The sequence below is a fragment of the Branchiostoma belcheri genome, unplaced genomic scaffold (assembly GCF_001625305.1).
Source record: "Branchiostoma belcheri isolate BF01 breed outbred unplaced genomic scaffold, Haploidv18h27 scaffold115, whole genome shotgun sequence".
Lineage (NCBI taxonomy): Eukaryota > Metazoa > Chordata > Leptocardii > Amphioxiformes > Branchiostomatidae > Branchiostoma > Branchiostoma belcheri.
The window spans coordinates 407,802-435,709 of record NW_017802547.1 but is presented as its reverse complement, the minus strand read 5'-3'; the positions used below and the strand labels follow the sequence as shown (position 1 = coordinate 435,709).

Here is a 27,908-nt window from a genome sequence, read left to right as displayed (position 1 = left end):
GTATAGCCAGTATATAAACCTTCCGAGGCGTAACGCACCAGCTTCGCAGGCACGCGGCGCGGCGGCAGCTACAGTGTAGCTATTTTTTTAACACCTCATTTCTTGGTTGATAATTCTGATATTTGAAAGCATGATCGATGTCCCCTTTAAACGGTACGTCGTCTGTGCCAGCCAACAATGTTGAGAAATAGAATGTTATATTCTTGTAGATATTAGGTGCCATCATTTTAAAATGACAGGGAATATTGTGGATTCGAGATTACTTCCAACCCAGTGCTGACATCACTCGGGTTATGGTCGGGAGCAAACTTATCCCCAATCCTACTCTCCATGCAGTGGTTGGTGGGGAATATGGTTTCCTTTCTATGCCCCGTTTTTGGTGGTGGGGGTAGCAACAGAAAAAAAAATCGGGAATATATGGAAAGGTAACAATCTTCTCTATCAACCCAATCAGACTGAGTACGTACTCAATCCTTCCTTATACAGCCAGGACTACTGAAGACAGTAAAACAACATAAAATGGTCTGAGTTACCTGAGACGACCCATAATTTGTTCACGTCGGTTGTGTACTATCTAATGTGTATTCACCGTGCCGGTATTAACATGCAATATGCTAAGTAAGAAATAATTGCAGGCGCTCTTTTGTATTCCTTTATGGTATACTGGAGAGCAATGGGTGAAACACGGTGTAAACGATGTAATAGCAGTACGCATCATAAACATGAAAGGTTCTTCAAAAGAGGGCATAAATTTCCTCTTTGGCGCCAACAATATATGTGGACTATAGTGTTCCATTAGTGGCTGAGGCAACTTTTGCCGGATCAAGGCTTCTAAAGGCTCTTTATTTGTGGCTTGTCATGCATGAAGAAACACAACACAGGATTTTCTGGTCATATTCTGATCTATGAGGTAAAAATTATCATCAAGGGGAAATCCTAAGAATATACAAAGCTAGATACCTCAATAAACTGTCACCTCTGTGCACAGCTATACAATGTGCTATGCTGACATCTCCTGCAAACGGTGCCGTGAGAAATTATCTTTGTTTTCACAGACGCTGGTGGGTTCGCCATAAGGGCCCAATCTTACGCAAAGGCCGATCCCGACTTTTGGAACCAAGAGACGTATATCATCAGTAATGGACAGATCAGCAGCCTTGGATGTGTGTACTGAAGTCCTTTTCTGTGGGATTCTTGCATGCGCTAAATCTTGACGTCACGCTTACATGAAACGTCATTCCTGTTTGCTTTCTGACAACTTGCTGAAAGAAGGAAAATTTTTAAGTATAAACATTACTTTTATTAGACATTAACATAGATCTTAATTCGATTTTCACAATAGATTCAAGTAGCAACTTCTAGTAGATATTGACATGTAACAATCATACCATTGTACATAAAAGGGCAATGTTAAAAAAATAGAAAATTTTAGCAATGATTATAAAAGCACATGCTTTCCCATACTACATTTGCATATAGTCATTTACGAAGTAAGCTCAAGGAATGATTATTTTGTTTAAAATTCTCTCAATTTTTTAAGATATGCGAGGGCATCATGTCTACATTTTGAGTGAGATGACGGGGGAGTTACTAGACAGCGTTGCTTTCGACACTTACCAAGACGTCGAAGCAGCACAACAACTGACATCTTTTCTAGAAGGGATAGCAGAGGTAATGTGTTGATTTACTGAGAACGAAATTACTCATAGCTTAAAATGTGCTTGTTGCAATACTGTAGGATTTTCCCGCAACTTTCTTTATTAGTTAGCAGCAACGTATCTTTGAAATATAAGGAGCGCAGTAGGCGATACGGTCGCAGTCTTTTGTTCCTGCCTATCTGCCTATATGCACAGGCCAGGTACTGGCCCCTTGCTCCCCTCCGTCAGGTACTTCCAGCCAGCTCTATCAAGGGCAATAGCCTCTGCTTCTCTTAGGGTAAGCCCTGTGTCACTCTGGATCTGACACCTCTTGGGTGGTCTTCCCCGAGGTCTAGGTCTAGGTCTAGGTCTAGGTCTATGTCTGGGTCTGGGTCTGGGTCTGGGTCTAGGTCTAGGTCTAGGTCTGGGTCTAGGTCTGGGTCTTTTGTTCCGCCATGTTGCATTTGTTGTGAATTCTTATCAGCCATTATCTTTGTTACAGGGACGGATCATAGTTATCGCTGTTTCTGACAGTGGTAATACCAACATGGACAACGAACCTGATCTATCGCCATACGGATCTACAATAACTCGATTAGGTGCCCTTGTTAACCCTTGTTATACGTTTTATTTAAAGAGACGGCATGCAGAATTTTACATACTACTCAAATCATAATTTTACGTCTCTGTTATATAGATCCTCATGACCTAGTGGCGAATTAAATAAGTGAGGAATATTGTTGCTCCTTAAACTTCACAATATCTGTTTTGTTTCCGATCCAATAGCTACAAATTACATAATCTAAAATTGACACATGCTGTTTTGCTTGATGCAATATCAAACTCAAACTTGTATTTGTTTTAGGTAATGATTAGTATAACCCTAACCTATTGTTATGGTCGTGCCTTCCGTTGATTGACTGTATTTTCCCAACTCCTGGTAGGTTGGAGAGAGTCATTTGCCATGATCACTCAGAAGGGAACGACATCTTTTTTTATGGAGGAGAAGAGTGCTGTAGGTGCAGGCCCCTCTGTTGTAGAGACCTTTGTACCAACAGGTAAGGGACATACATGGTGTCAGGGATTTCAACAACTTCTGTCCTTTCCTCGACTGTGATTAGACTACACCAAGCAAATTTATTGAATGACGTCCTCTGGAGACCGTAAATCTAATGCGAGAGCGCGATAAAAAGGCTGACAAAAAGGTGTCTAGATTTGAAATATGACAACAAATATTAGGACACAAATGGAATAAGAGAGCATAAAGTAACAACCAACAAGTCAACCACCAATAACCTGCGCCCGATATCATTCAGATGCCATCGGAGTCTGTCGTAGCCCACTCGGGATGGAGTCTGGTGTGATACCTGATGAGAGTATCACTGCGTCCTCGCACTGGGACGCCGACCTCGTGGCCAACAACGGCCGGTTAAATGCGGTTGATGGTTTCGGTGCGTGGGCAGCAGCTAACAGCGCCGTCGGGGAATTTTTGCAGGTGAGAATAAAATTATACATAAATTGACTGCTTTATTTAGTCTCTAAGCATCCACTTTCCACACCTTCGTTGACGCTGTACGAGATCAACTCCGAGTTCGTAATTTATCTTTATTTAATTAATAAGAATATTGTACCTTGCTCAATTGTTTTACAGGTTGATTTTGGACACATGAAGCGTGTTACGGGCACCATCGTACAGGGTCGCAACGTCGGGGTGGACCAGTGGGTGACGTCCTACAAACTACAGTACAGTAGAGAGGCGACGACTTGGGCGACATATACTGTCAACGATGGCTCAGAAAAGGTACCTTAGATACAAAGCTATAAGAAAAGTGAAAAGAAACATCAAATCTCAATACTGTCCTGCAAATTCTAGCTGTTGGTATTTCTGTCGGTATGTAAAAAGTCCAACAGTGTTATGCCATTTGCAGCAATGAATTCGAAGATCTATTATAAATGTATTATTACTTAAAGCAACTACTGTTTATATTTTAGGTGTTTCCAGGCAACACAGACAGAAGTACACCTGTAATGAACCTACTGGCTACCGACATTGATGCTCGTTATGTGCGTTTCGTGATTCAGACCTGGCATAATCACGTTAGCATGAGGGCGGAAATTCTAGGCTGTAACATCGACGGTAGGTTTCTGAGTAAATCATAACGAATTTATGAGTACGAGTGTCCCTTTATGCAGTGTTGTTTCTCGCCAATAAATGTTTGCATGATGGTTTATGTTTTGGCAATGTAACTTGCTGGTGTATGTTGTCGCATTCCTTAACCGAGTACTTAATACCGTGGCAATATAATCAAGCCGAAATGATTCAAATGCCACAAAATGTACAGCTTGAGAGAAATATCTCAATTCCATTTATATAGGACCAATTACGTTCCCTTGTTGAAGCACCCCATACCTTATAGCACCTATAACGTTATGTACTGCTGTACAGTGCTCCGCACTACTATATACGGTGCCATTAGCGAATTCAGCTATTTTACGGATAAACAGGTATTCACGATCACTTTCACGTGAAACATACATGAGAGAAGTCCACACATGTGAAGGTAGAATATGCCTGTTATTGTATAAATGTAGTCTTTCACATAAGGCCGTGGCAATATAATCAAGCCGAAATGCTTCAAATGCCACAAAATGTACAGTTTAAGAGTTGTAAACAATTGAAACACCTTAATTCCATTTATATATGACCACTTACGTACCTTGTTGAAGCATCCCATACCTTAGTAAATATTTTCTTTTGCACCCATAACGTTATGTACTACTGTACAGTGCTCTGCACTGTAAAACGGTGCCATTTTTAGCGAATTCAGCTCTTTTTCGGATAAACAGGTTTCACCTTCACGTGTAACCTAGGTCTAGATTAGACACTGCAACGACAAGCCGTGGTTACCTAACAAGCCTCAGACTATTATTAAGGGAAAATCTTAAGAATGTTCGAAACAAAATACCGAATTATTTTTACGTCTGGGCGCAGCTGTACAGTGTGTTATGCCGGCATCTCCTACAAATGGTGACATGAGTGGCTCCAACTATTACGGAGGGGTCCTCACCTTCACGTGTGACACGGGATATAATCTGGATAGCACTTCTAGTAGTTCTACAGTAACCTGTCAGGCTGATGGGACCTGGAGTGGAACTCCACCAACGTGCACGGGTAAGATGCAATTGAACTAATTATAATAAGCCAGTTCCATTTTTATAGAACCACTTGCTTACTCTTCTTAAAGCATCCCATATATGCTATATGTATGTAAGGTGAACTCATTTAGATGGTATGAACGTGTAATATGGTAAGTAAGAAGTAATTGCAGGTGTTCTTCTGTATTTCTTTATGGTAGACTGGAGAGCAACCTAACAGTTTACAGCTTGCGAGTTTTAAGAATTATAGCATGTCTCCCTTTTAAAGTGATCTATTTTACACCTGTATAACGTTACAGCTGTAGAATGTCCTGCTCTTACATCTCCTACAAACGGTGCATTGAGCGGACCCAGCTCCTATACGGTGAATGATGTGTTCACCTTCACATGTAACTCGGGATACAGTCTGGTTGGCAGTACTTTTACGTTGACCTGTCAGGATGACGGAACCTGGAGTGGAAGTCCACCGACATGTGAAGGTAGAATATACATAATTCGCATAATTATGTGAAATTGCTACAATTTTATAGTGGTAACTGCTGGGAATTTAACACTTGCCATAATCGGAAGTTCAGTGAAGGTGAACATCACTAAACACAATTCATTCAAATCAGGACGTCATTTCCATAATTTATGAGGAGAAGCTAGAATAGCCTTATTTCTGAAGATATTTTTTTCTTAAGATAATTCTGTCATTGGGTTGATAATATAACGAACTAATATAATATATAATATACTCTAATTGAGCACTTATAATATGCATAATGGGAGTGAAAACGCCAGTGGCAATATAATGAAGCCGTTATGATTGAGATACCACTCAGTATAAACCTTGACAGTTTTATAATTAAACTATAGCACTTCCGCTTTTCAATTGAAAACATGTTTAAAGAATCTTATCGTTAGTTCTAAGTTACGAATGACAGTTGTGACTTTGCTTACTGCCTGACACTTAACGCTAATTTGTGAGTTGCAGATCATAAATTTTTTGCACCGTTGTTTTAATTTTGCTTACTGCTTACTGAAGCATTCAATACCTAAGTTTGTACACAATGTACTTCATCTTGCACCTGTACAACGTTACAGCTCAGCAGTGCCCGGAACTGACCACCCTTATAAACGGAGCCGTGAGCGGGTCCAACACTTACGGTGAAGAGCTCACCTTCACATGTGATACGGGGTATGCTCTGGTTGGAGCCTCAACATTGTCCTGTCAGGCTGACGGGACCTGGAGTGGAAGTCCACCAACTTGTGAAGGTATCAAGATAGTCTTTCGCATAAGGCCGGTGGCAATGAAAATGAAGCCAAAGTGATTCAAATGGCTCTTGTTATAACAAAATTACCTTCTCATGTTCCAGAAACGTGTGGTCTATCAGTGTTTCGCCACTTTCCCCAGAAGGACTGTGTTGGATGTGACATAGCCCGCCATAACGGCGTAACCCTCGAGTTCTGTGCTAGCGAATGCTGCGCAAACTCCAGATGCGTGTCGTTTCAATACAACGCGGTTGCTTCATGCTTCTTGAAAAATAAGGTTTGCTCCGCTGACGAGAAAGTGTCTACAGCACTTGGCAACATGTACGACCGACCTGATGGTACATTTATTATGGTTTCATTCGTGGTGTGGTGAAACATATTGTTTCTCCGATGTCTCTTCTTCTACTGCCATTTCTTTAAATGGAGTCAACTCTGCCTTTTTTTCAGCCAAATGACCTAAAATTTGTCATGTTGGTAAAGTGGGCAAATGCCCCCAGACATTTTTATTTTCATTTTGGAACAGGCCATTAAAACTGTTTTATTTGTTTGTTTTTTTTCATTTTCAGGCAAAAAAATACATTTTTCGGATCTGGAGCCCTGGTACTAAAACCAAATGACCTGAAATTTGGTATAGGGATACCTTAGACACATGTCTAGAGAACCCACCCCCTCCCCTCGATATAGATATGGTTAAAGCCGAAGGACTTGAAATTCATTATGGGGATACCTTTGACACATGTCCAAAGACTCTCACGGCTCTGGGGTTACTTGTGTACATGCATGTAATCATAGTCATATTCTCGATAGTTTCCGCCGTAAGAAATGTTCTCGTTATGGACTAAGTGGACAATGGGTTGTAGTACCCTGCCAACGTATGTTTTAAGGTTTTAAACTCAGGTGCATGTAGATGACTTGTTCCATTTTTTGCCTGACATTATTCCAATATATCATAGATAGGAAAGCCTGTTAGTGACCTTTGCTCTCTAGGCTACCTGACTAGCCTTAAACTTTAAGAATATACAACTAACTAATGAGATTGTCACCTCTTTTCTCAAATAGTTTTACAGTGTCCCATAGTGCCATCTCCTGCAAACGGTGTGAAGGAGAGCTCGTGTGAAGGAGATCTCACATTCACGTGTGACGCGGGATACAATCTGGTCGGCACTTCTACATTGACCTGTCAGGCTGACGGGACCTGGAGTGGAACTCCACCAACTTGTGGAGGTAGGATATGACTTATATGTAAATGTAGTCTTTCACATAAGGCCGGTGGCAACATAATCAAGCCGAAATGATTCAAATGGCACAAAATGTACAGTTTGAGAGTTGTTGAACAGTTGTATTGAACAGTTACACCAGTTCCATTTCTATAGGACCATTTACTTACTCTTGATAAAGCATCACATTCTTTTTCAATACGTAATTCATTTTGCACCTGTATAACGTTACAGCGGTAAAGTTGACATCTCTTACAAACGGTGCCATAAGCGAATCCAGCTTATTTAAAAGAGGTGCTCATCTTTACGTGTAAACCTAGCTCTAGACAAACCTCAGACTATCTAATATCAAGGGAAAACCTTAATAATATTCGAAACCTAAATATTTTGTCACCTCTAACGCAGCTGTACAGTGTCCTATGCTGACAGCTCCTACAAACGGTGCTGGTAGCGGATCCAACTCTTACGGAGAAGATTTCACCTTCACATGTTTCATTGGATACAATCTGTTCGGCGCTTCTACATTGACCTGTCAGGATGACGGGACCTGGAACTTGCAACCACCAACCTGTGAAGGTAGAATATGCCTTATTGTATCAAGGTTGTCTTTCACATAATGCCGAAGTATTATCAAGCCGAAATGATTTAAATACCATACAATGTACAGTTTGAGAGTTGAATACAACAGCTACCTCAGTTCAATTGGGCCCTGTTTATATATAAATTTTATTTACAGCCTCACAGTGTCCGCAACTGCCAACTCCTGTAAACGGCGCAATGACTGGTTCCTTTACCTACATGGGGGTGGCACAGTTCACTTGTAACGCAGGTTACCATCTAGTAGGTGCGACAAGCATCGTGTGTCAGGCTGACAGTAGCTGGAGCGGTACTGCCCCTGAGTGCCAAGGTAACAGCCTTGTTTTTCATGTGGTCCAAACGAAACACCCGGTGACCGTGCTTTTAATTTACAGAAGAGGATATGTTAGAGTTTGTAGATTTTATGTATTACCTTTTGTCGTGAATGTTTGTGGTGTAGTGACGATTTACGCCTTACATGTAAGCCAAGGGGATTATTGAAACATTTTTTCTCGTGTTTCAGCTGTGCAGTGTCCGCTGATAACTGCTCCTGCTCACTCTACGATGACCGGTGGCAACTCTTACCCAGATGTAGTGCACTTCACCTGTGACGAAGGTTATAATCGCCAAGGCGTTGAAAGCATCACGTGCCGGGCAGACGCCACCTGGAGTAACATTGCCCCCACATGTACAAGTAAGACTTCGTATCCTTTGCATATATAGCATATATAACATAACAAAGCGGGAGAGAGATAGATATTTGGAATTCAGATATATATATTTGATATAGATAGATAGATAGATAAATAGATAGATAGATAGATAGATAGATAGATAGATAGATAGATAGATAGATAGATAGATCTGATAGATCTGATAGATCTGATAGATCTGATAGATAGCTAATTGGATACATGTAGATAGACACCCATAGATATAGATGGATACATAGATAGATATGGATCTGTAATCCGTCGTAAGTACTAGTACAAGTCAAGAATTGAAAGGGTACGTTAATACGTTATTTTTTTTCATTCTCTAGTTGTACGATGTACGCGTGCGATTCCACCGTTAGATGGTTCTATGACTGGAGGCAACGCCTACCAAGACACTGTGCGGTTCACCTGTAACCTGGGACATGAGCTTCAGGGTTCAGGCAGCATCACATGCCGGGCGGACGGCACCTGGAGCGCCGAGGTTCCAACCTGTACAGGTAAGGCATTCTAAGGTACAGAAAAATAAGAATGAAAAAATCATGGACGTAGATAGACGTATTCATTTTCACCTGAGTTAAATGAGGAAATTCGTTTAAAAGTGCCTTTCCATAAGGGCACAAGATCGGTGCCTTGGCAGGATTACAAGAGGTCCATCTGCCGTTGCGCCATACGACCCCAGATTTTCTAATCCCAAGTATCCTGTATCTATTCTTTCAGCTGTACAGTGCCCGCCTCTGACACCCCCTGTCAACGGTGCAATGACTGGTGAATCTTCAGTCTACCAAAGCGTGGTACAATTTACCTGTGACTCGGGCTACGACCTAGAAGGTCCTAGGAGCGTCGCGTGTCGGGCAGACCGCTCGTGGAGTGATAGTGCCCCCATTTGCAATCGTAAGAGTTTATGTTCTTTCTACACGTAGTAGAAATAAGCTGGCTTTTCAAACTAATTACCCTTGGATTACTAAAGGAGACAATGGAACCAATAAAAACACAAATAAATAAAAACCTACAGTTCCTAAAAATTAATAAATAATTAATAAATAGTTTTCCTATATGTATCTGTCTACTTCTGTTTGAAGTTGAATTTCATCGCCATCGGTTTCATTTGCCTTTTTTAACACACTCATTCAATATAGGCTAATTTTGAACATTCATGCTTCAGGTGTACGGTGTCCTCTTCTAACTACTCCCGCACACGGCACAAAGACAGGCGACAACCTTTACCAGGACGTGGTAACGTTTGCCTGTGAGTCAGGCTACGAGCTTGTGGGGGCGGCATCCACCATATGCCAGGCTACCGCCACGTGGAGTCACAGCATCCCAACTTGCACACGTAAGGGTTTCTGTCTTCCGCACAAAATAAAGAAAAAGAAAGGAGAAAAACACACTTGGCCAAATTTGAAGTTTTTTTAAATCTTTTATTCATTTTATCCTTATTGTCCACCAGACATTTGCAAAAGGCTAGTAGTAAGAGCAGATATGTCAGCATGATCAGAGCCAACCAGGAAATAAATTTACCACAAGGGATTTCATGTTCCAGGCATACAGTGTCCTCACCTGGCTGCTCCCACACACGGTTCAGCGACAGGCTCAAGTTATTATCAGGACACGATGGAGCTTACTTGTTACGCAGGTTACCAGCTTGTAGGTGCGACAAGCGTCACCTGCCAGGCAGAAGGCACGTGGAGTGACAGCGTCCCTACTTGTACACGTAAGGCATTGCATCTTTCATGAGCAAAAGTGTCTTCCCTTAGCTTGGATGAAATGAATTTAGCTGCATGATGTGAGATACCAGTTAATAGTTAAGTACTCCCGGGGCATGTTACGCTGGTAGATATACAAGATAAGTGTACCCATATGTGGCATGCGGACAACTGTACTGACTTATCGAAAAAATATAATATGAGTATTTTAATTTTTAGACATTTTTTATGTCGTAACATCTTTTTAAGTCTTGACCGGCCAATTTTTGTCACATATTAAATACAGCCGTACCTTGTCCCTCTCTGTCGCCACTCGACAACGGAGTCCACACCGGCAGCCACTCCAACTCTTACGGAGACGTGGCTTACTTCCAGTGTGATACAGGGTTCCATCTGCTAGGCTCGTCTGTGCGTGCCTGCCAGGCTGACAGGACCTGGAGCGGATGTTCTCCAACATGTACAGGTAAACCATTAAAAATTTGCCATAGCAAAGTCGAATTCGTCTCTCCATAAGCATTTAGTCATGTATACACTCAACACTCGTCGACATCGTTAACATCGACGACCACTATGCTTATCTTGATTTCTACACAGACATAAACGAGTGCTCTACTGCAAATGGCGGTTGCGAGCAAACATGCACCAATCTTTTCGGAAGCTTCCAGTGCTCTTGCAGGACTGGCTATAGCTTGAACAGCGATGGCTTTGCCTGTGATGGTAAGCATCTTAAAATCCCTAGTCAACATTTATTGGCGAGAAGGACATTATTCTTTGAGACTTTGATATTCTTGATGTTCATCTTATCCTCCAACTATCCCTCAAAATCCTGTTTATCAGAGTCATAAATTGTTTATTTTTCAACACGTTAACACAGACGTCGATGAATGCTCTTCTGCGAACGGCAACTGTGAGCAGACATGTACCAACACCATCGGCAGTTTCCACTGTTCCTGTGAAACTGGTTACAGCCTAGATGACAATGGGTTCACCTGTGACGGTAGGCACCTTTTCTCACAGATGATTTATCTAGTTATTTTTCACTAACCGGTAACGCATGGTGAATGCGTTACCCATGGCCCAGGCTATATCATGGTTCAATTTCCTTTGTGCTAAATGTTAACCCAAGTTGATAATCTTACTTGGTCAGGAAGAGACGGGTTGATCCTTTTGACTTCATTGCTGTTTGTAGCCAGAACTGAACTTATCGTGCCAAAAAAAAGATTATTAAAACAAACACATTGTATGTGTATTGATTTTCGGATGGATCAGATTTTTACTGGTATAAAATTAACCCTTTTCCTTTGTATTTCAGCCATAGAGTGTCCACAGTTGACAGCACCTATGAATGGTGCAATGGTGGGCTACAATTCCTATCAAGACGAGGTAGAGTTCACCTGTGAAACAGGTTACAACCTTGTAGGTGGAGCAATGATCAAGTGTCAGGCAGACGGCACCTGGAGTGGCAGTGTCCCAACTTGCACACGTGAGACTTCGTGTCTTTGATCTATAAATGAGAATTTCCTTGTCTTAAAGGCATCCAATTCAGTTTTTAGGGCTTTGAAACACGATTTTCTAATCTAGTCATTTATCTACATAGTTGACAACCAATGTCCCAATTGTCCCAATGTATATTACCACTCATGGAGCAAAAATTACCAAACTTTTGACGGAAAATGGTTACTGAAAGAGCCCTAGGATGATTTTTACAATACCACCTAGAAAATAAAGGACTCATCTAGTGGCTTGTTTGTGCAATTATAAATGCCAAAGTAAGAAATGCTGATTCGAATGCTGTTATGGGGCAGTATGTGCTAATACCACAAAGATTGCCTAATTCAGAATATTTCCAGTTTTGTTGTCGCATTTCCTGCCCTTAATCCTACTTTAACTAAGGGGATAACCACTTATAATCAGGATATTTCTAAACCTTTAATTCATCATGTTTCAGTCGTGCAGTGCCCAGTGCTGAGAGCTCCCATAGACGGTGCAATGACTGGCTTTTATTCTTACCAAGACGTTGTGGAGTTCACATGCGATTTAGGCTACAATCTTGTGGGATCAACATCCACCACATGCCAGGCTGACGGCACATGGACTGCCATAGCCCCCACTTGTACAGGTACCGCTTTGTGTCTTTCATGTGCAGAAAGTCTAAACAGTTTTGCTTGTGAAGTCATTCATTTTTAATCTGACGGACACTTTCAATATTTCTACATTTCAGCTGTACAATGTAGACTGCTGAGAGCTCCCGTGAACGGTGCAATGGCTGGTTCATATTTCTACCGGGACGACTTACACTTCACCTGTGACGTCGGCTACTATCTCGTAGGTGCATCGATGATCACTTGCTTGGCAGACGGAAAGTGGAATGACAACGTCCCCGTTTGCTCAGGTAAAGTCTTTAATATGTCTTTCAAGTACAGAAATAAACAACAACCCGATGTCCAAAAATGTATCTGTACTGGTAAGTGGCCCACTCACGAGCCCATTGAATGACCCATCATGAGACTATTGAGTTACTTATCATGAACACATGAGCTCATTTATTGGCTCATCATGGGCCCATTGAGTGGCTCATTATAAGTCCACTGAGTGACTCATCATAAACCAATTAAATGGCTCATCATAATCCCATTAAGTGACTGATCTTAACCCCATTGAGTGACTCATCATGAGCCCATTTAGTGACTCAAGATGAGCCCATTGATTGACTCATCATGAGCCCATTGAGTGACTCATCATAACCTATTCTGTGACTCAACATGAGCCCATTTAGTGACTCATCATGAGCCCATTTAGTGACTCATCATGAGCCTATTTTAGTGACTCATCATGAGCCCATTTAGTGACTCATCATGAGCCCATTTTGTGACTCATCATGAGCCCATTAAGTGACTTATCATGAGCCCATTTAGTGACTCAACATGAGCCCATTGATTGACTCATCATGAGCCCATTTAGTGACTCATCATGAGCCCATTTTAGTGACTCATCATGAGCCCATTGAGTGACTCATCATGAGCCCATTTAGTGACTCAACATGAGCCCATTTAGTGACTCATCATGAGCCCATTTAGTGACTCATCATGAGCCCATTTAGTGACTCATCATGAGCCCATTTAGGGACTCATCATGAGCCCATTTTTAGTGACTCATCATGAGCCCATTTAGAGACTCATCATGAGCCAATTTTTAGGGACTTATCATGAGCCCATTTAGTGACTCATCATGAGCCCATTAGGTGACTCATCATGAGCCCATTGAGTGACTCATCATAACCTATTCTGTGACTCATCATGAGCCAATTTTAGTGACTCATCATGAACCCATCTAGTGACTCATCATGAGCCCATTTAGTGACTCATCATGAGCCCATTGAGTGACTCATCATGAGCCCATCTAGTGACTCATCATGAGCCAATTAAGTGACCCATCATGAGCCCATCGAGTGACTCATCATGAGACCATTTTAGTGACTCAACATGAGCCCATTTAGTGACTCATCATGAGCCCATTTAGTGACTCGTCATGAGCCTGTTGAGTGACTCATCATAAGCTAATAGAGTGGCTCATCATGAGCATTGAGAACCCCATTTTTCTTGTTTCAGTTGTAAGGTGTCCGATGTTGAAAGCTCCCGCAGACGGTGGAATGACTGGCTCTAACTCCTACGGAAACACTGTGCAGTTTACCTGTGACTCAGGTTGCTGGCATGTGGGTGCGGCGGCCGTCACATGTCAGGCAGACGGCAGGTGGAGCGACAGTGTCCCCGTCTGTACAGCTGCAGACACAGGTAAGGCTGACAACATCCATATACGAAAGCACACAAATTGCATCATTGCTGGAAATGTTATTTTTTTTGACGAGAATAGTTATGTTTACCCAGTTTCGTGGCGTAGAGGGTTAGTGTATAGGTCAGGGTTTTAGAGCTACGCTTTTGACCCGGGTTCGAATCCGGTGGCCAGGTACAAACTGCGTAATTTTATTACGGTATGATTCGGGTTGTAAAGTTTTTTTCAGTTCGTTTATAAATGCGCCACCTGCATCCCAGGGACTCAAGTGCGAAATCAACTATTTGTCAGTTATTCCATAAGATTATGTCCTAAACTTAAACACATTTGTTTTTCACTGATGATAATAGTCACCCTGGGCAAACCAGCGTATCAAACAAGCACTGGCTGGAATGGGCCTGCAGAACTCGCCGTAGACGGGAACACTGATGGCGACTACGACGCTGGTTCATGTACACACACTGTAGGTGTTCCGGGTGAAACTGATCCAAGCTGGTGGGTGGATCTTGGACAGTCGTATATGGTTGACAGGTAAACTTTGTTTTACTTTCCAAGTAAAGTGTGAACTTGATTGTACACCCAGTAGCAACAGTCTACAAATTATAATTTATAGTCTGCTCCATGTGGGTGTGTCAATAAATACTTGTATTGGCAAAAGACTGCCCTAAAATGCAAATCCCAAGACCTTCTCGTTACGGTATTGACCAAGGATCTAAGTTAAGAAGTTTACATGGTGTTTATGAATATGTATAAGGGTATATCTTAACTCCATTGCTATTGCTTTGTTTATAATAACTACAGAATAGTCGTATTCAACCGCATGGAATGTTGTCAGGAACGACTCAACCCCTTCAACATCCACATCGGGGATTCCGACCAGGTCAGCACGAACCCAAAGTGTGGCGGTGATCATCAAATCGACGTGAACCAGCCGTCCATTTCCGTCTCATGTCAGGGGATGAGGGGGCGGTACGTGGGCGTCCGTCTCCCCGGACCCAACCGAATACTGACCCTGTGTGAAGTCCAAGTCTTTTCGGGTAGGTTTTGGCTACATTTACTTTTTTAACGGAGTTATGATATGATATCATCAGATGCTTTTATGTGACCTGATCATTTCCGTGTCAAGTTTTGGGGTCAAAACGTCAGGTATGCCGGGCAGAGTTGAATGGATTGCTCGCCATATATATGAATAAATAAGACAGTAGTAGTTCGTCAGGCTAGACTATTTGAAGGTTAACATTATGCATTTGCTTTGCCTCTAGTCACAAATATTTTTTCTTCATTCTTCAGACGTACCCTGCCCCGTACTGACGGCTCCTGTAGACGGTACCATGACCGGACACCGCTATTTCTTCTATGGGTCCATCTCTTTCCGGGAGTATTTGCCGGCAGGTGCAACTCGCTGCGATGCCTACCCTGAGGACGTGGAGTTCACCTGTCACCAAGGTTACCATCTTACAGGTGCGACGCGTATCACGTGCCAGGCAGACGGCACCTGGAGTGATAGTGTTCCCACTTGCACAGGTGAGGTGTTTTTTATTCCAACATTTTATCAGAAGAACTGGTTACGGCACAATCAGGTTTTTTTTCCAACTTATTTTTCTGCCACCACCAACCCAAGGACAATGATAAGTTTATTGCAAATTCCTGCCCGAAGGCTAATTTCAAATAACAAAGATAAAAGAACATAGGAGCAGAGTACAAAAAACTTAAAAATCTACATAATAAAAGGTTTTTGTCTAAACTCCCAACTCCGGTTCAGTAGCCCGTGGGCCACACGGTTGTGCCATCACCTACCGAACGCCAGGCGAGTGCACCGACTACCCACTTGGCCATTGCATCAGTTGTCAACTTACGATAGAAGTGAAAAATGCTATACTAAATAGAACTTTCACATCCAATAAAACTCCATTGTTTACTTTTACATTTCAGTTGTACAGTGTCCGTCTCTGGCGGCTCCTATCAACGGCATGATGACTGGCTCCAATCTTTACCGAGACGTGGTTCACTTCGCATGTGACACCGGATACGATCTCGTAGGTCCTCCAAGCGCCACGTGTCTGGCAAGCGGCGCATGGAGTGACATTGTCCCCAATTGCTCAGGTAAGAATTTGTCCAGAGCTATTTATTTGTTTTTCATGTACATAAATTATATGCCAATGAAATATAGTTCTCTTTTGTCGAGATATTTGTCAAATTTTCCTATTTCTCATTTAGCGGTAAGGTGTCCCCTACTGGAAGCACCCGCACATGGTACAATGACTGGCAACAACTCCTATCAGGACGTGGCAGAGTTCACATGTGATGTTGGATACAGTCGTGTGGGTGTAGGAAGTGCTACATGTCAGGCAGACGCTAGGTGGAGTGACATTGCACCCGTTTGCACAGGTAAAGCTTTGTGCATTGCATATAAAGAAAAATGTGCTAACATGATAAATATAAGAAATTCTAATATATAAGAAATTTTGTTTTACCTTTGAAAATTAAACCTTTCCTTTTCAGCTCACTTTCTCCATTTTTCTTACATTTTTTCCTCTTTGTTTTAGTGGTGAAATGTCCAGAGCTGACGCCTCCACCAAACGGTGCAATGGAGGGCTCCTCTAACTCCTTTGAGGATGTTGTACACTTCAGCTGTTACCCGGGTTACAATCTTGTAGGTGCTACAAACACAACATGTCAAGCAGACGGTACATGGGGTGACAATACTCCCACCTGCGAAAGTAAGTCATTTTGTCTTTAATTTTTCTGGACGTTTCAGGTCATTAGCTGAGACAACGACTGAGACAGTCGTCTTTCTTACATTGTGCAATCAGACTTTACAACAAATCAACTTCTTAGTGACTCCAGTGGTCCTGGTTTCCTGTTTTATATTGTTCTATTGTATTGTATTGTATTGTATTGTATTGTATTATATATTTGCAGTCGGTTTTATAGTTTATTGTACATACTATTAGTTATGTGATAAAATTTTTTTGTGACAAAGAGTGTACCCTTCCCTGCCAAGGTTTGCCATTTGTGAGAACAATAAAAAAACAATCTTCTTTAGGAAGAATTGAAATTAAATTCTCCTATTTCTCGTGTTTCAGTCGTACAGTGCCCATTGCCGACAGCTCCTGAACATGGTGAAAGAACAGGGTCAAACCTGTACCGAGATGTGCTGCACTTCACCTGTCACACAGGTTACTACATTGACGGTTCTAGAGATATCGTGTGCCTGGCTAGTGGCACGTGGAGCGACAATGTCCCGACCTGCACAGGTAGAGCTTTCTGGTGTTTACTCATGAAAATACTTATATCTATGTTATCATGAAAGTTCATCTGTGTTGGTAGTTATATGTTTAAAGTCAAAACTTTTGATCCAACACAAAGAAGTTCTCTGACCTAGAGCTTTGACCAGTCACTCTGGTCTTCCTCAGTAGACTAACCCAGTGAGGCTTGTCACTTGGCTCCTTTGAAGTGTGACGTAAACACTAGGTCAATTGTATCTGGTAGACGATGTCGGCCCCCGTCACGGTTGAATGAAGAGCGATGGGCCCTGATGTAAATAGCCTCTGAGTCAGTCTACTGAAGAAGACCAGAGTGACTTATGAAAATCTCTAGTTGAGAGAACCTCTTTGTGCTGGATCAAAAGTTTTGACTTCAATCTAATAGTATGCTTTACATTTATTCAAAAGGATGCTTTAACGCTTAAAAGCGTTAGACTTAGAGTAAGATCAAGCGAACTCTTTATCTGTCTCCAAAATGAAGGTATCTTTCTGTCCCTCCAGTGGTACAGTGCCCGCAGCTGACGCCCCCCTTACATGGTGGAATGACGGGGTTCGACTCCTACCAAGACGTAAAACACTTCACCTGTGATACAGGCTATAATCTTGTCGGGTCTGAAGAGATGACGTGCCAGGCAGATGGCACTTGGAGTGGCAGTTTTCCAACATGCACGAGTAGGTATCTTTATCTGCAAATACATACATTTGTCTGTAAATATATACAAACGAAAAGCTAGTTCTTATTGTTTGTTTATTAAGGAGTCTTCATTAGTAACACTACAACTACTAGTCTTCCTGCAGTTCTCTTACATAGAATATATACATTATAACTCCTATCTGTATTTACTTCAAACTACTTTGAAAAGGAACATTTTCTTACTAACATTTACGATCTAGTAATAATATTAACACAATAAACGTCATTAACGTAAATTTTACACATTTAACATCAATCGATCAATAACCTCATTTAACAATATTACATTAAAATGTTAGTATGAATTATCATTTTCTAGGTTTAGGAGGGTAAAATACTGAAATATGATTCTCGATGTTCCAGTCGCGCAGTGTCCGGAGCTGCGGCCTCCTGCAGATGGAACAATGCAGGGTTGTAACTCTTACCAGGGCGTGGCGCGTTTCACCTGTAACCCAGGCTACGGTCTGGTAGGTGAGGCAAGCGTGACCTGCCAGGCGGACGGCACGTGGAGTAGCAGTGCTCCAGTCTGTAGCGGTGAGTACAGTCTAATCGATCTCTGCATCTACGTATATGTGAGTCTGATCGATCTCTGCATCTACGTATGTGTTCTTGTACAAGTTGCTTGAATCAAGATCTGAAATATATTTTTAAGACATGTGTATGTGACCTTCATTTCGATGTCTCACAAAAGGTCTCTTGTCTAGCTCTCTACCTTGCCTGTTACTTTCAAACAATTATATATCTTAATGCTACAGCCTTACCTTGTCCGTCACCCGAGGTCCCCGAACACGGAACAATGACTGGCTACATTGCCTACAAGGAGGCTGTACGGTTCTTCTGTGACACAGGGTACAATCTCGTAGGTGCGACAAGCATCCTATGCCGGGTCGACGGCACTTGGAGTGGGACTGTGCCTACCTGCACATGTAAGAATTTGAGTTTCTATTTGAGTTATTAAGATTATAATAATTATATTGCAAGTTCATGCCCGGGGGCTAAATGCAAACCGACGAAGGCAATGAGCACAGATTGTATAAAACTATGTAATAACATGAAGTTCTGCTTCTTCTGCTTATCTAAGGTTATATCTCTACTTTACTACTACCAATAACGTATGTATATGTGACAGAAAGAGGGTATGAAATACTGTAACATAAACATAGAAGACTGGCATGATCATTCTATTTCTACTTAAGCTATTTCATGGGTTTCTCTCTTAATATATTCTTATCTCGAGGCAGTGGGGGACTTTTTGACAAATAAATGGGTAAGAAAACTTGTTGGTGATAATAATAACGATAGTAATAAATAAAAATAATATTAGCAGCTACAATTTACTAATGTTATTAAACATAAATAAAACTTTCAACCATCTTCTATCACCTTTATCTCCTTTGTTCAGTGGTGCATTGTCCGGTGCTGACATCTCCCTCTGACGGTACAATGACGGGCGGCAACTCCTACCAAGAAGTGTTACAGTTCTCCTGTAACTCGGGCTACTATCTTGTTGGTGAGGCCGCGATTACCTGTCAGGCTGACGGCACGTGGACTGGAAGTGCCCCCACGTGTGCAGGTAAATCTTCTTCAATGTATGGAGCATGCATGGGTCAAAAATTGCTATGCACGGAAAAAAATATCATAGACAGATCATATTTATTAAAAAGATCCTTTTTTTTAGTTTTTCTGAGGTGAAAATATTTTAGGACGTATATCTATTTTTTAAACAGTATACATGAGAAATTGTAAATGATAATTTATTAAAATACAACGTATTTGATAAAGGGACAGGTCGTGGCAAAATTTAAAAAAGACACGTTCTATAATGGCTCTCCTAGCGACTTTCTTTGATACTGCAGCAGGACTGTTTTAATATCCTTTCTCCATGTTTTAGCTGTTGAATGTCCGGCACTGACCGCTCCTGATGACGGTGCAATGACTGGCACCAACTTCTACCCGGCCGTAGTTCACTTCACCTGTAACGATGGATACGTTCTCGTTGGAAGCCCTACCCTGACATGCCAAGCTGATGCTACATGGAGTGGGACCGCCCCAACCTGTACACGTAAGAAAGTGACCTTTAATTACTAGCACGGGCAACTGCGTCATTTAGAATGTGGTGTTCAGGCATACATACAACATGACATGCAGAAACATCATAAAGCTTAATGTGTCAAGACAGTGGAATCAAAAGACATTTTGTAGCGTCTTAAAATTCGTTGCAATCTATGCTGGTGACAAAGTTCTACTTGAATAACTATATATAACTAAATCATTCAGACACCATACTTTATATCTTCCTATACTATCATGAGCGTTCATCTGTGTTGGTAGTTACATGTTTAAAATTAAAATTTGTGATTCAACTGGTCACTCTAGTCTTCCTCAGTAGATTGACCCAATGTGGTACATCTTCTATATCTTCTATATCTTTTATATTTTCTTATTTGTTATTAAAGTTGTACAGTGTCCAGCGGTGGTGGCTCCTGCAAACGGTGCCGTGAGTGGCTCAAACTACTACGGGGACGAGGCGCAGTTCTCGTGCATCAGTGGGTACGAGATCTTCGGCAGTTCCACCATCTCGTGCCTGGAGGATGGGCAGTGGAGCATGAGCGCGCCGACATGTACAGGTAAGGGTCTAGCCACATACGTCGTGCAATCGTCGTACGATCGTCTTGCGATTGTCGTACGATTGTCTTACTATCATCGTACGATTGTCTTACGATCATCGTACGGTTGTCCTACGATCGTCGTACGATTGTCTTACGATAATCGTACGATTGTCTTACGACAAAGTTATGTTTCATGTTACTACAGATGGTCCGTGTCCAAACCTGGTCCCTCCCATGAATGGTGGTATGACGGGCGAAAACTCGCACGGGAGCGCGGTGACGTTCACCTGCAATTCTGGGTACGAAATACAGGGGGCGCACGCTGTGACCTGCAAGTTAGACAGCACCTGGACTGACAACCCACCGACATGTAAAGGTGAATGTTTATTTGTTTATCTTTCAAATGTGCTGTATATACCCTGCAATTGTCCACTTTTCAAGTTTTCAATGTTGTATTTTATGCCCTTAGATATTATTCACGTTAAAGCGTCGACTGTCTACCCAACACAAAGTGGCCGGTGCCTTGCTCCTCCAAGCACATCTTTCCAAGCAGCAAATACTCGGCGGTTTCAGATACAAGTCCTGTACCTAGACCGCCTTTAATTTTATTCTACCATTCTATCATTTCCTATTGAGATCAACAGATCAATCACCATCTTGTCATGCTGGTTGTACAGACGCATGAAACTCTTTCTCCTCTCACTGTCCTTTATAGCTCTATAGGTAGCTCTTTTAAAGTGCATCCTCCCACAATACTTTGTTAATGTTCCAGTGTTACACTGCCCTACGTTGACGTCCCCTGCAAACGGTGGCATGGTGGGCTTCACTAACTACCGGGCCGTGGTCACCTTCAGCTGTGACCCGGGGTACGACCTGGCGGGTGAGACCAGTGTAACCTGCAGAGGCGATGGGACCTGGAGTGGGAGCGTTCCTTCGTGTAGCGGTAAGTGTAGTATTATGTAATATATTCTTCAAAGACCCCAGTCTCACTGGGTCAGTCTACTGAGGAAGGCCAGAATTACTGGTCGAACGCTCTAAGTGAGAACGTTTACCTTTGTGTTGGAACAAAAGTTTCATAATCATTGCATTTATATTGTGAATCGTTGCCGTTTGGACTAGCGAAAGAATTTGCTTGTCGTTCTATTTTAGTTCTAAAATATGCAACGTTACATGTAATCTTTATCTTTATGTACTTTATTATGTCAGCCATTCACTGCCCCAGCATGACGGCATTAGCTCACGGCTACTTCACCGGTTCCAACGCTTACCGGAGCGTGGTGACGTTTCACTGCCTGCCTGGATTCGAACTTGTGGGGGATGAAAGTCTGACTTGCCAAGCGGACAAGACGTGGAGCGGCCCCCTACCAACTTGCGATGGTACTTCATTCACTAATCTATTGAAAAGCATAATAAGACTGTGTGTCATGTATCATATACCTGCCTTACTTGAAGCATCTCTCTTGCTGTTGAGGTGTATGAATCACAGACTATATATTACTGCTCTATTTGGGTGGTTTGGATAGCTGAATTGTGGGGTTGTGAATCTGTACTAGTAGCTTCGGTTGCGTGGTGAGTGGGAGGTCAAGAAAATTCAAAATACTTGTTTTTTTTCCGTTACAGTTGTGAAATGCCCCGCACAAGCGGCTCCCACCAACGGTGCCAAACACGGCGGCAACCTCTACAACGACGTGGTGACGTTCCTGTGCGTGACAGGGTATCACCTGGTTGGGAGCTCCAGTGCCAGGTGCCAAGAAGACGGCTCATGGACTGCGCCGACTCCAACATGCCCAGGTGAATTATCATGAAAGTTCATTTGTGTTGGTAGTAATCATTATGTTGAGACAATACCGTCTCATTGGACCAAGTTAGAACACTGGACACTGAACAGGACTAAGTTTTAAGAGGCATAAAGGAGGCTATATGTATGTATATATCAGGGACTCACTTAACAGAGACGGAGGACGATATAAACTCCCTGGCACGCTTGATCAATTTCCAATTGCAAACAAAAAAGAATAACCACAGTTTTCTTGACTCAGCCTTCATCGTCTGGCCCAATCGCTCAGGGAACGTGGCTTTATGATTCAACTGTATTCAGTTATCTATTCGCTCAGCTGTACAGAGGCATTCGGCCACTGACACGAATAGATAAATGACAGTCAAACCTGTCTAAGGCGACCACCCAGGGGACCGAGGAATTGGACCAGGGGCCTTCTTATACTAAAAACATGATGACAAAACTGCAGCAAAATTTCCACCCGTTTTACAATAGACTGCACCAATGATCAAAAGTGACCCATGTTACATTGCGCGTAGCCTGCAATGCTGTCAAAATCAATGGCAACATGTTATCAACGATGATTCAAATGACATGAAATTACAAACAGAAATCACGCACCCCATGATGACATGCAGATCAAGCAAAGTAAAACCAAAGCAAAAAGAGAAAAAATGACCCAAAACTTACAATGCTGCGTACTCTGCACAGATATGAACGAGTGTTCCTCATCCAACGGTGGCTGTGAACAGATCTGTACCAACACGGACGGGAGCTTCCACTGTTCCTGTCACGTCGGGTACAGCTTAAGTATCAACAGTTTTTCCTGTATCGGTACGTGGCGTATATTTACTCTTCATTCAAGGTCGTTGAGATACGGCTTCTTTCTTTCTTTATTTGACTTTTCCATGGAGACAAAACACAATGGAGGGGGATATACATACATATACATATACATATACATATACATTCGGACCAGAAGCTGATAAAGACCAAATGGCTCGTTGGGAAACTCCTGGTGAGTCGTATTGTTGTAAGCTATTTCTTTGTTGTGACTTGTACTTGAACCAGTGGGAATGTATATACATTTAGTACAATAAAGGTCTTCACTCATATGTATGAATTTAATCATCTCCAAAATCTCCAACAGATATCGACGAATGTACTTCAGCAAATGGAGGCTGCAGCCACACGTGTTCAAACCGCATCGGCAGTTATCAGTGTTCTTGTAACAACGGATACGCCTTAAATGCCGACAACCTCGGATGTGACGGTAAATACCTTCTTGGGTATCAACACTTAAAACAAAGTTTGCAAATGCCTAGATTTATAGTTAACGTTGTAGTCTTTACGTATACATAAAAGGATTTATAAAAATGTATTTTTGGCGATGGACTAACCACCTAAAGATATTAGTACTATAATCAGTAACTAAGTACGGTATCGTGCAAAGATGATAGACATATGTAGATATAGTGAAGCTGTTTAGATCCTCAGTTACCTTCGTAGCCTACAATGCTTGGATATTGACTCATCATGTAATAAAATCCAAATGAATATATTTCTCGCAATGACATTACAGACGTCGACGAGTGTGCGATTGCAAATGGGCGTTGTGGCCACATATGCGCAAACTCTGCCGGAAGTTATCAATGCTCATGCAACACTGGCTACGCCCTAAACTCAGATGAACATACATGTGACGGTAAGGATTATGATGTGAAATGCCTTTTGTTTGTACCGAATTACATTTAAACGTCAATTGTACATTGGACGCAATTCAGTGGTCCCACTGCAATATTCAATGAAGTGACATTGAAGCTTAATCTTGAATCTCAGTCATGTGATTTCTCGATTGAAAGTTGTTTTTTACACTACAGACATCAATGAATGCTTGCCTGCAAACATGAGATGTGACCAAGGCTGCATCAACACAGATGGTAGTTTTTTCTGTCAATGTGGTTTTGGTTTCCTATTGAACAGCGATGGACTTGCTTGTGATGGTAAGAACCATTAATTTTTAATTTTTAGTATTTTTTCTTACTTTTTAATTCTTATGTTTTACTTTTCATTTTTTTATTTTTTTTTATTTTTTTTAATTTTAATTTTTCTTAGTTTTGTTTTAATGTTTTTTTTTTATTTATCCCTTTCATTATACATCCCTCTTATGTTTGTTAAACAGACGTAGGTAGGTTTTTCATAGTATTCCTTGCTTACTTTGAGACAAACGGTGGCTGTTATGGGATTAATTTAGTCGTCTTTCCCACACATAGATATCGACGAGTGCTTGACGGCCAATGGCGGATGTGATCAGACGTGTAACAACACCTTCGGGAGTTACGAGTGTTCCTGTCAGGCAGGCTACGTATTGGACTCACAAACTTGGCTTACCTGCAATGGTAAGCAATCAATCAATCAATAAATCACCTATCAATCGATCATTCAAATTCGTCATCAATTGACTTGGAAAACGATCTTGATCCTGAAAGAAAATGAGTACGATTGTAAAGGAACAGGTAAAATTATGCATGTTTCATCTGTTGGACATTGTGGTAATGGAAAAATGTATATCGAGCAAAAAAGTTATTGAACAAGGCAGACTTCAAGGTGAGTGAATGTACAACGTATGACATCTACTGCTATATAACAAACATTCTATGAGGCTACATTGTAGTCTACCTTACAAATTGAAGACTGATTGACAACGATTTAGTGATGGGTTTTAAGACAAACTGTACGAATGTCACATATAACTTTATTTGCTTGTTTTTCAGACGTGGACGAATGTGCGACTGACAATGGCGGCTGCGACCAGACCTGTGACAACTCTGTTGGGAGTTACAGTTGTTATTGTGGTGTGGGCTATCTCCTGAATACTGACGGGGCCGGCTGTGACGGTACTATACAATCTCATACCCTGCCTTTTGTAACTAGCTTAGGAATGCAATTAAATCAAAGGACTGTTATTTGTTCTTTTTCTTACCCATTTTTGAGAGTATCGCATCCTTTCAACATATTAATCATAGTGAAACAAAGCTGTGTTTTTCTATACGTATCAAAAAGGAAAAAAAAAATTACGTACTACTGTTTAACTCATATACTTGTTTTATCAGATATCGATGAATGTAGCGCTACAAACGGTGGATGTGATCACAGCTGTACCAATACCATTGGAAGTTTTAGCTGCTCCTGTCCAGACGGTTTCAACCTGAACGTTGATGGCTTTGTGTGTGACGGTAAAACCAGTTCTATTACAAGCGTTTTGCACCCGATGGTGTGTACATTAACATCAAGACACATCCATTACAGTTCTTTTATGGATCATTGTGAATTGCCTCTAAATTCTTCTTACTACATCCAATTTAATTCTTTATTAACATATCAACATTTCATGCATACAATGTTGTCCGATATTTGCACAAGAAAATAGCACAGACATGTATGTTAAGTACGCTGCCCAGAGTACAATTGTCAAAGGGGTACCTTAAAGAGCAACACCCTGGGACATAAAGCCAGTCATAGCACCACAAATGCATTCATGAACTCCAAACTAAAGACAGTAAGTGAATTGACAAATAGTTTATGTTTTCAGACGTTGACGAGTGTGCAGATTTAAATGGCGGCTGTCAACAAATCTGCACCAACTTCATCGGTAACTTCAGCTGTTCCTGTCGTATTGGGTACGTTTTGGATCGCGACAACGCCGGCTGCAATGGCAAGTGTTAAAGTTTTTCGAGTTCAGATTTCAGACTCAACCCCAGAAAGTGTTAACATACTCGTATTTCAAGGTAAAACTGGGGGAGTGCTTATGTGTTGGTAGTACTCAGAATGTGTTTTATTTATGTGGTTTTAGAATACAAAAGGTCTTTTTAGAACTCAGTGAATGCTATTTAACATGCTGATAGCATCACAATGTTGTCTGTTTTACTTCAATTCGTTCTGCTGAACGGAATGCGAGATGAACATCTGGATTTATTGCGTTATGCTGTGCTCCATTTCAGATGTGAACGAATGTTGGAGACAAAAAGGTGGTTGTGAACAGATCTGCCACAATTCCCGGGGGAGCTTTTCCTGTGCCTGCATAGCAGGATATCTCCTCGGTTCCGACGGTTTCTCATGTACCGGTAGGGTCATTTATCTCAAAATGGTTACTGCAGGTTTTAATATATCGAATAGGCTAATTTCACTAACTGAAGATCCGCGTAAAGTGCATATTGGTGATGCTTTCATCAGGTTAATGTCCAAATATCTACCAAAATAATGAATAACACATTCCTAGGCCTCCAAAATACATGCATACTGTGTTACATGAATATTGTAATTTTGCGTAAATAGACCTGAAGTCACAGAATCTAGAGGAGCACAGATGGTCTTCTACGACTGAGTGCCAGAGAGCAAGAAGACAAAGACCTAGAGCGATTCTTCACGATCACAGACACGAAATTCATTGATTTTGAATTGTCTTTATGAAGATATCGATGAATGTTCGTCTGAAAACGGCGGATGTGAGCATGTCTGCGTCAACACCGCCGGATCCTACCACTGCACGTGTTCTGATGGCTATGCACTCACTCCGGACAGACGCAACTGTACAGGTACTGTACCTTCATCCGATGGACTTCAGGCAAAGATTTATATAACTTATATATATAACTTCAAAATCTTAATAATAAAAGGTTATTGTCTGAACCTGTATCTAAAACTATGTCTGAAGAGTTTGATTACTCTTTTGGAAACCATGAAAGACGTAATGTCCCACCTTTTCCAAAATTTGTGGGTTCTGGGTATGTTGAAATATAAGTGCTGTATACACAGATTTTCCCCATGTTATTTAATGACGCTTGCAAACCAGAAACGATGTTTCATGTTCATTGTATATTTCTTAGACGTGGACGAGTGTATAGAATCCTATAGCATCTGCGGCTTTCATGCAGTCTGCAACAACTCTGTCGGCTACTTCGAGTGTACCTGCAACCAAGGTTTTCTCATGATGTCAGGCGGCTGCCAGGGTAAGAATATCATTTGTCCAGCTGGCAGTATAGATAGCTGAGGAAGATCTAGAATGTGACAGAGGGTCACTAAAAATGTCGGCTATGTTCACACATGGCCGAATACGGCCTCTCGAACACAGCCGAATTATGGTTAGAAGTAGGTAAAGAGCACGCTTAGGTCGGCTGGTGTTCGGTGAGGATGTCGTCTGTTCGGCTGCGCCAGCAGAATATTTCCGAATGTTTGAAACACTCAGGTGTGGACACTGTCAGGTGGTTCGGCCTTGGTTAGCTGGTGGGGTAGGTCAGCAGTGGTCGGGAGGCAAATTTAACTCAAATTTGGTTAGATTCGTATAGTAAGCTAGAAAGGCACTGGGCGATTCGTATAGAGAGGTGGGTGTGGCCAAAATCAGGTCAGACTGCTCCAGAACTCCAGCCAACCTTGTCTGTTTGTTGATTGGTTTGGGGAAGGTTCTGAATATGTGACAAGAGCTTTAACAACCTGATGATGAAACTACTGTATTGA

General features: G+C 41.7%; 5 protein-coding genes across 5 annotated transcripts; all 5 read left to right on the top strand.

Annotated features, from left to right (window-relative positions):
- Nucleotides 1-2,601: 2,601 nt before the first annotated feature.
- On the top strand, nt 2,602-3,797 carry LOC109462306 (lactadherin-like). The gene is made up of 4 exons (XM_019758835.1): nt 2,602-2,695; nt 2,954-3,132; nt 3,289-3,438; nt 3,630-3,797. The coding sequence occupies exons 1-4, from the start codon at nt 2,602-2,604 to the stop codon at nt 3,795-3,797; spliced, it is 591 nt and encodes a 196-aa protein (XP_019614394.1).
- A 2,048-nt stretch (nt 3,798-5,845) lies between these two features.
- On the top strand, nt 5,846-17,396 carry LOC109462305 (sushi, von Willebrand factor type A, EGF and pentraxin domain-containing protein 1-like). The gene is made up of 13 exons (XM_019758834.1): nt 5,846-6,050; nt 7,107-7,271; nt 8,364-8,456; nt 8,883-9,053; nt 11,572-11,742; nt 13,868-14,050; nt 14,399-14,579; nt 14,850-15,085; nt 15,339-15,572; nt 15,981-16,151; nt 16,266-16,436; nt 16,595-16,780; nt 17,135-17,396. The coding sequence occupies exons 1-13, from the start codon at nt 5,846-5,848 to the stop codon at nt 17,356-17,358; spliced, it is 2,391 nt and encodes a 796-aa protein (XP_019614393.1). The 3' UTR covers nt 17,359-17,396.
- A 180-nt stretch (nt 17,397-17,576) lies between these two features.
- On the top strand, nt 17,577-20,096 carry LOC109462303 (P-selectin-like). The gene is made up of 6 exons (XM_019758833.1): nt 17,577-17,580; nt 17,816-17,986; nt 18,372-18,542; nt 18,764-18,934; nt 19,411-19,614; nt 19,900-20,096. The coding sequence occupies exons 1-6, from the start codon at nt 17,577-17,579 to the stop codon at nt 20,094-20,096; spliced, it is 918 nt and encodes a 305-aa protein (XP_019614392.1).
- A 1,733-nt stretch (nt 20,097-21,829) lies between these two features.
- Nucleotides 21,830-22,422, top strand: LOC109462302 (P-selectin-like). The gene is made up of 2 exons (XM_019758832.1): nt 21,830-21,994; nt 22,238-22,422. Exons 1-2 carry the CDS (start codon nt 21,841-21,843, stop codon nt 22,420-22,422), a joined length of 339 nt encoding a protein of 112 aa, XP_019614391.1. The 5' UTR covers nt 21,830-21,840.
- A 2,712-nt stretch (nt 22,423-25,134) lies between these two features.
- On the top strand, nt 25,135-27,444 carry LOC109462301 (signal peptide, CUB and EGF-like domain-containing protein 3). The gene is made up of 6 exons (XM_019758831.1): nt 25,135-25,291; nt 25,508-25,630; nt 25,987-26,109; nt 26,396-26,518; nt 26,867-26,989; nt 27,281-27,444. The coding sequence occupies exons 1-6, from the start codon at nt 25,135-25,137 to the stop codon at nt 27,442-27,444; spliced, it is 813 nt and encodes a 270-aa protein (XP_019614390.1).
- The last annotated feature ends 464 nt before the right edge of the window (nt 27,445-27,908 follow it).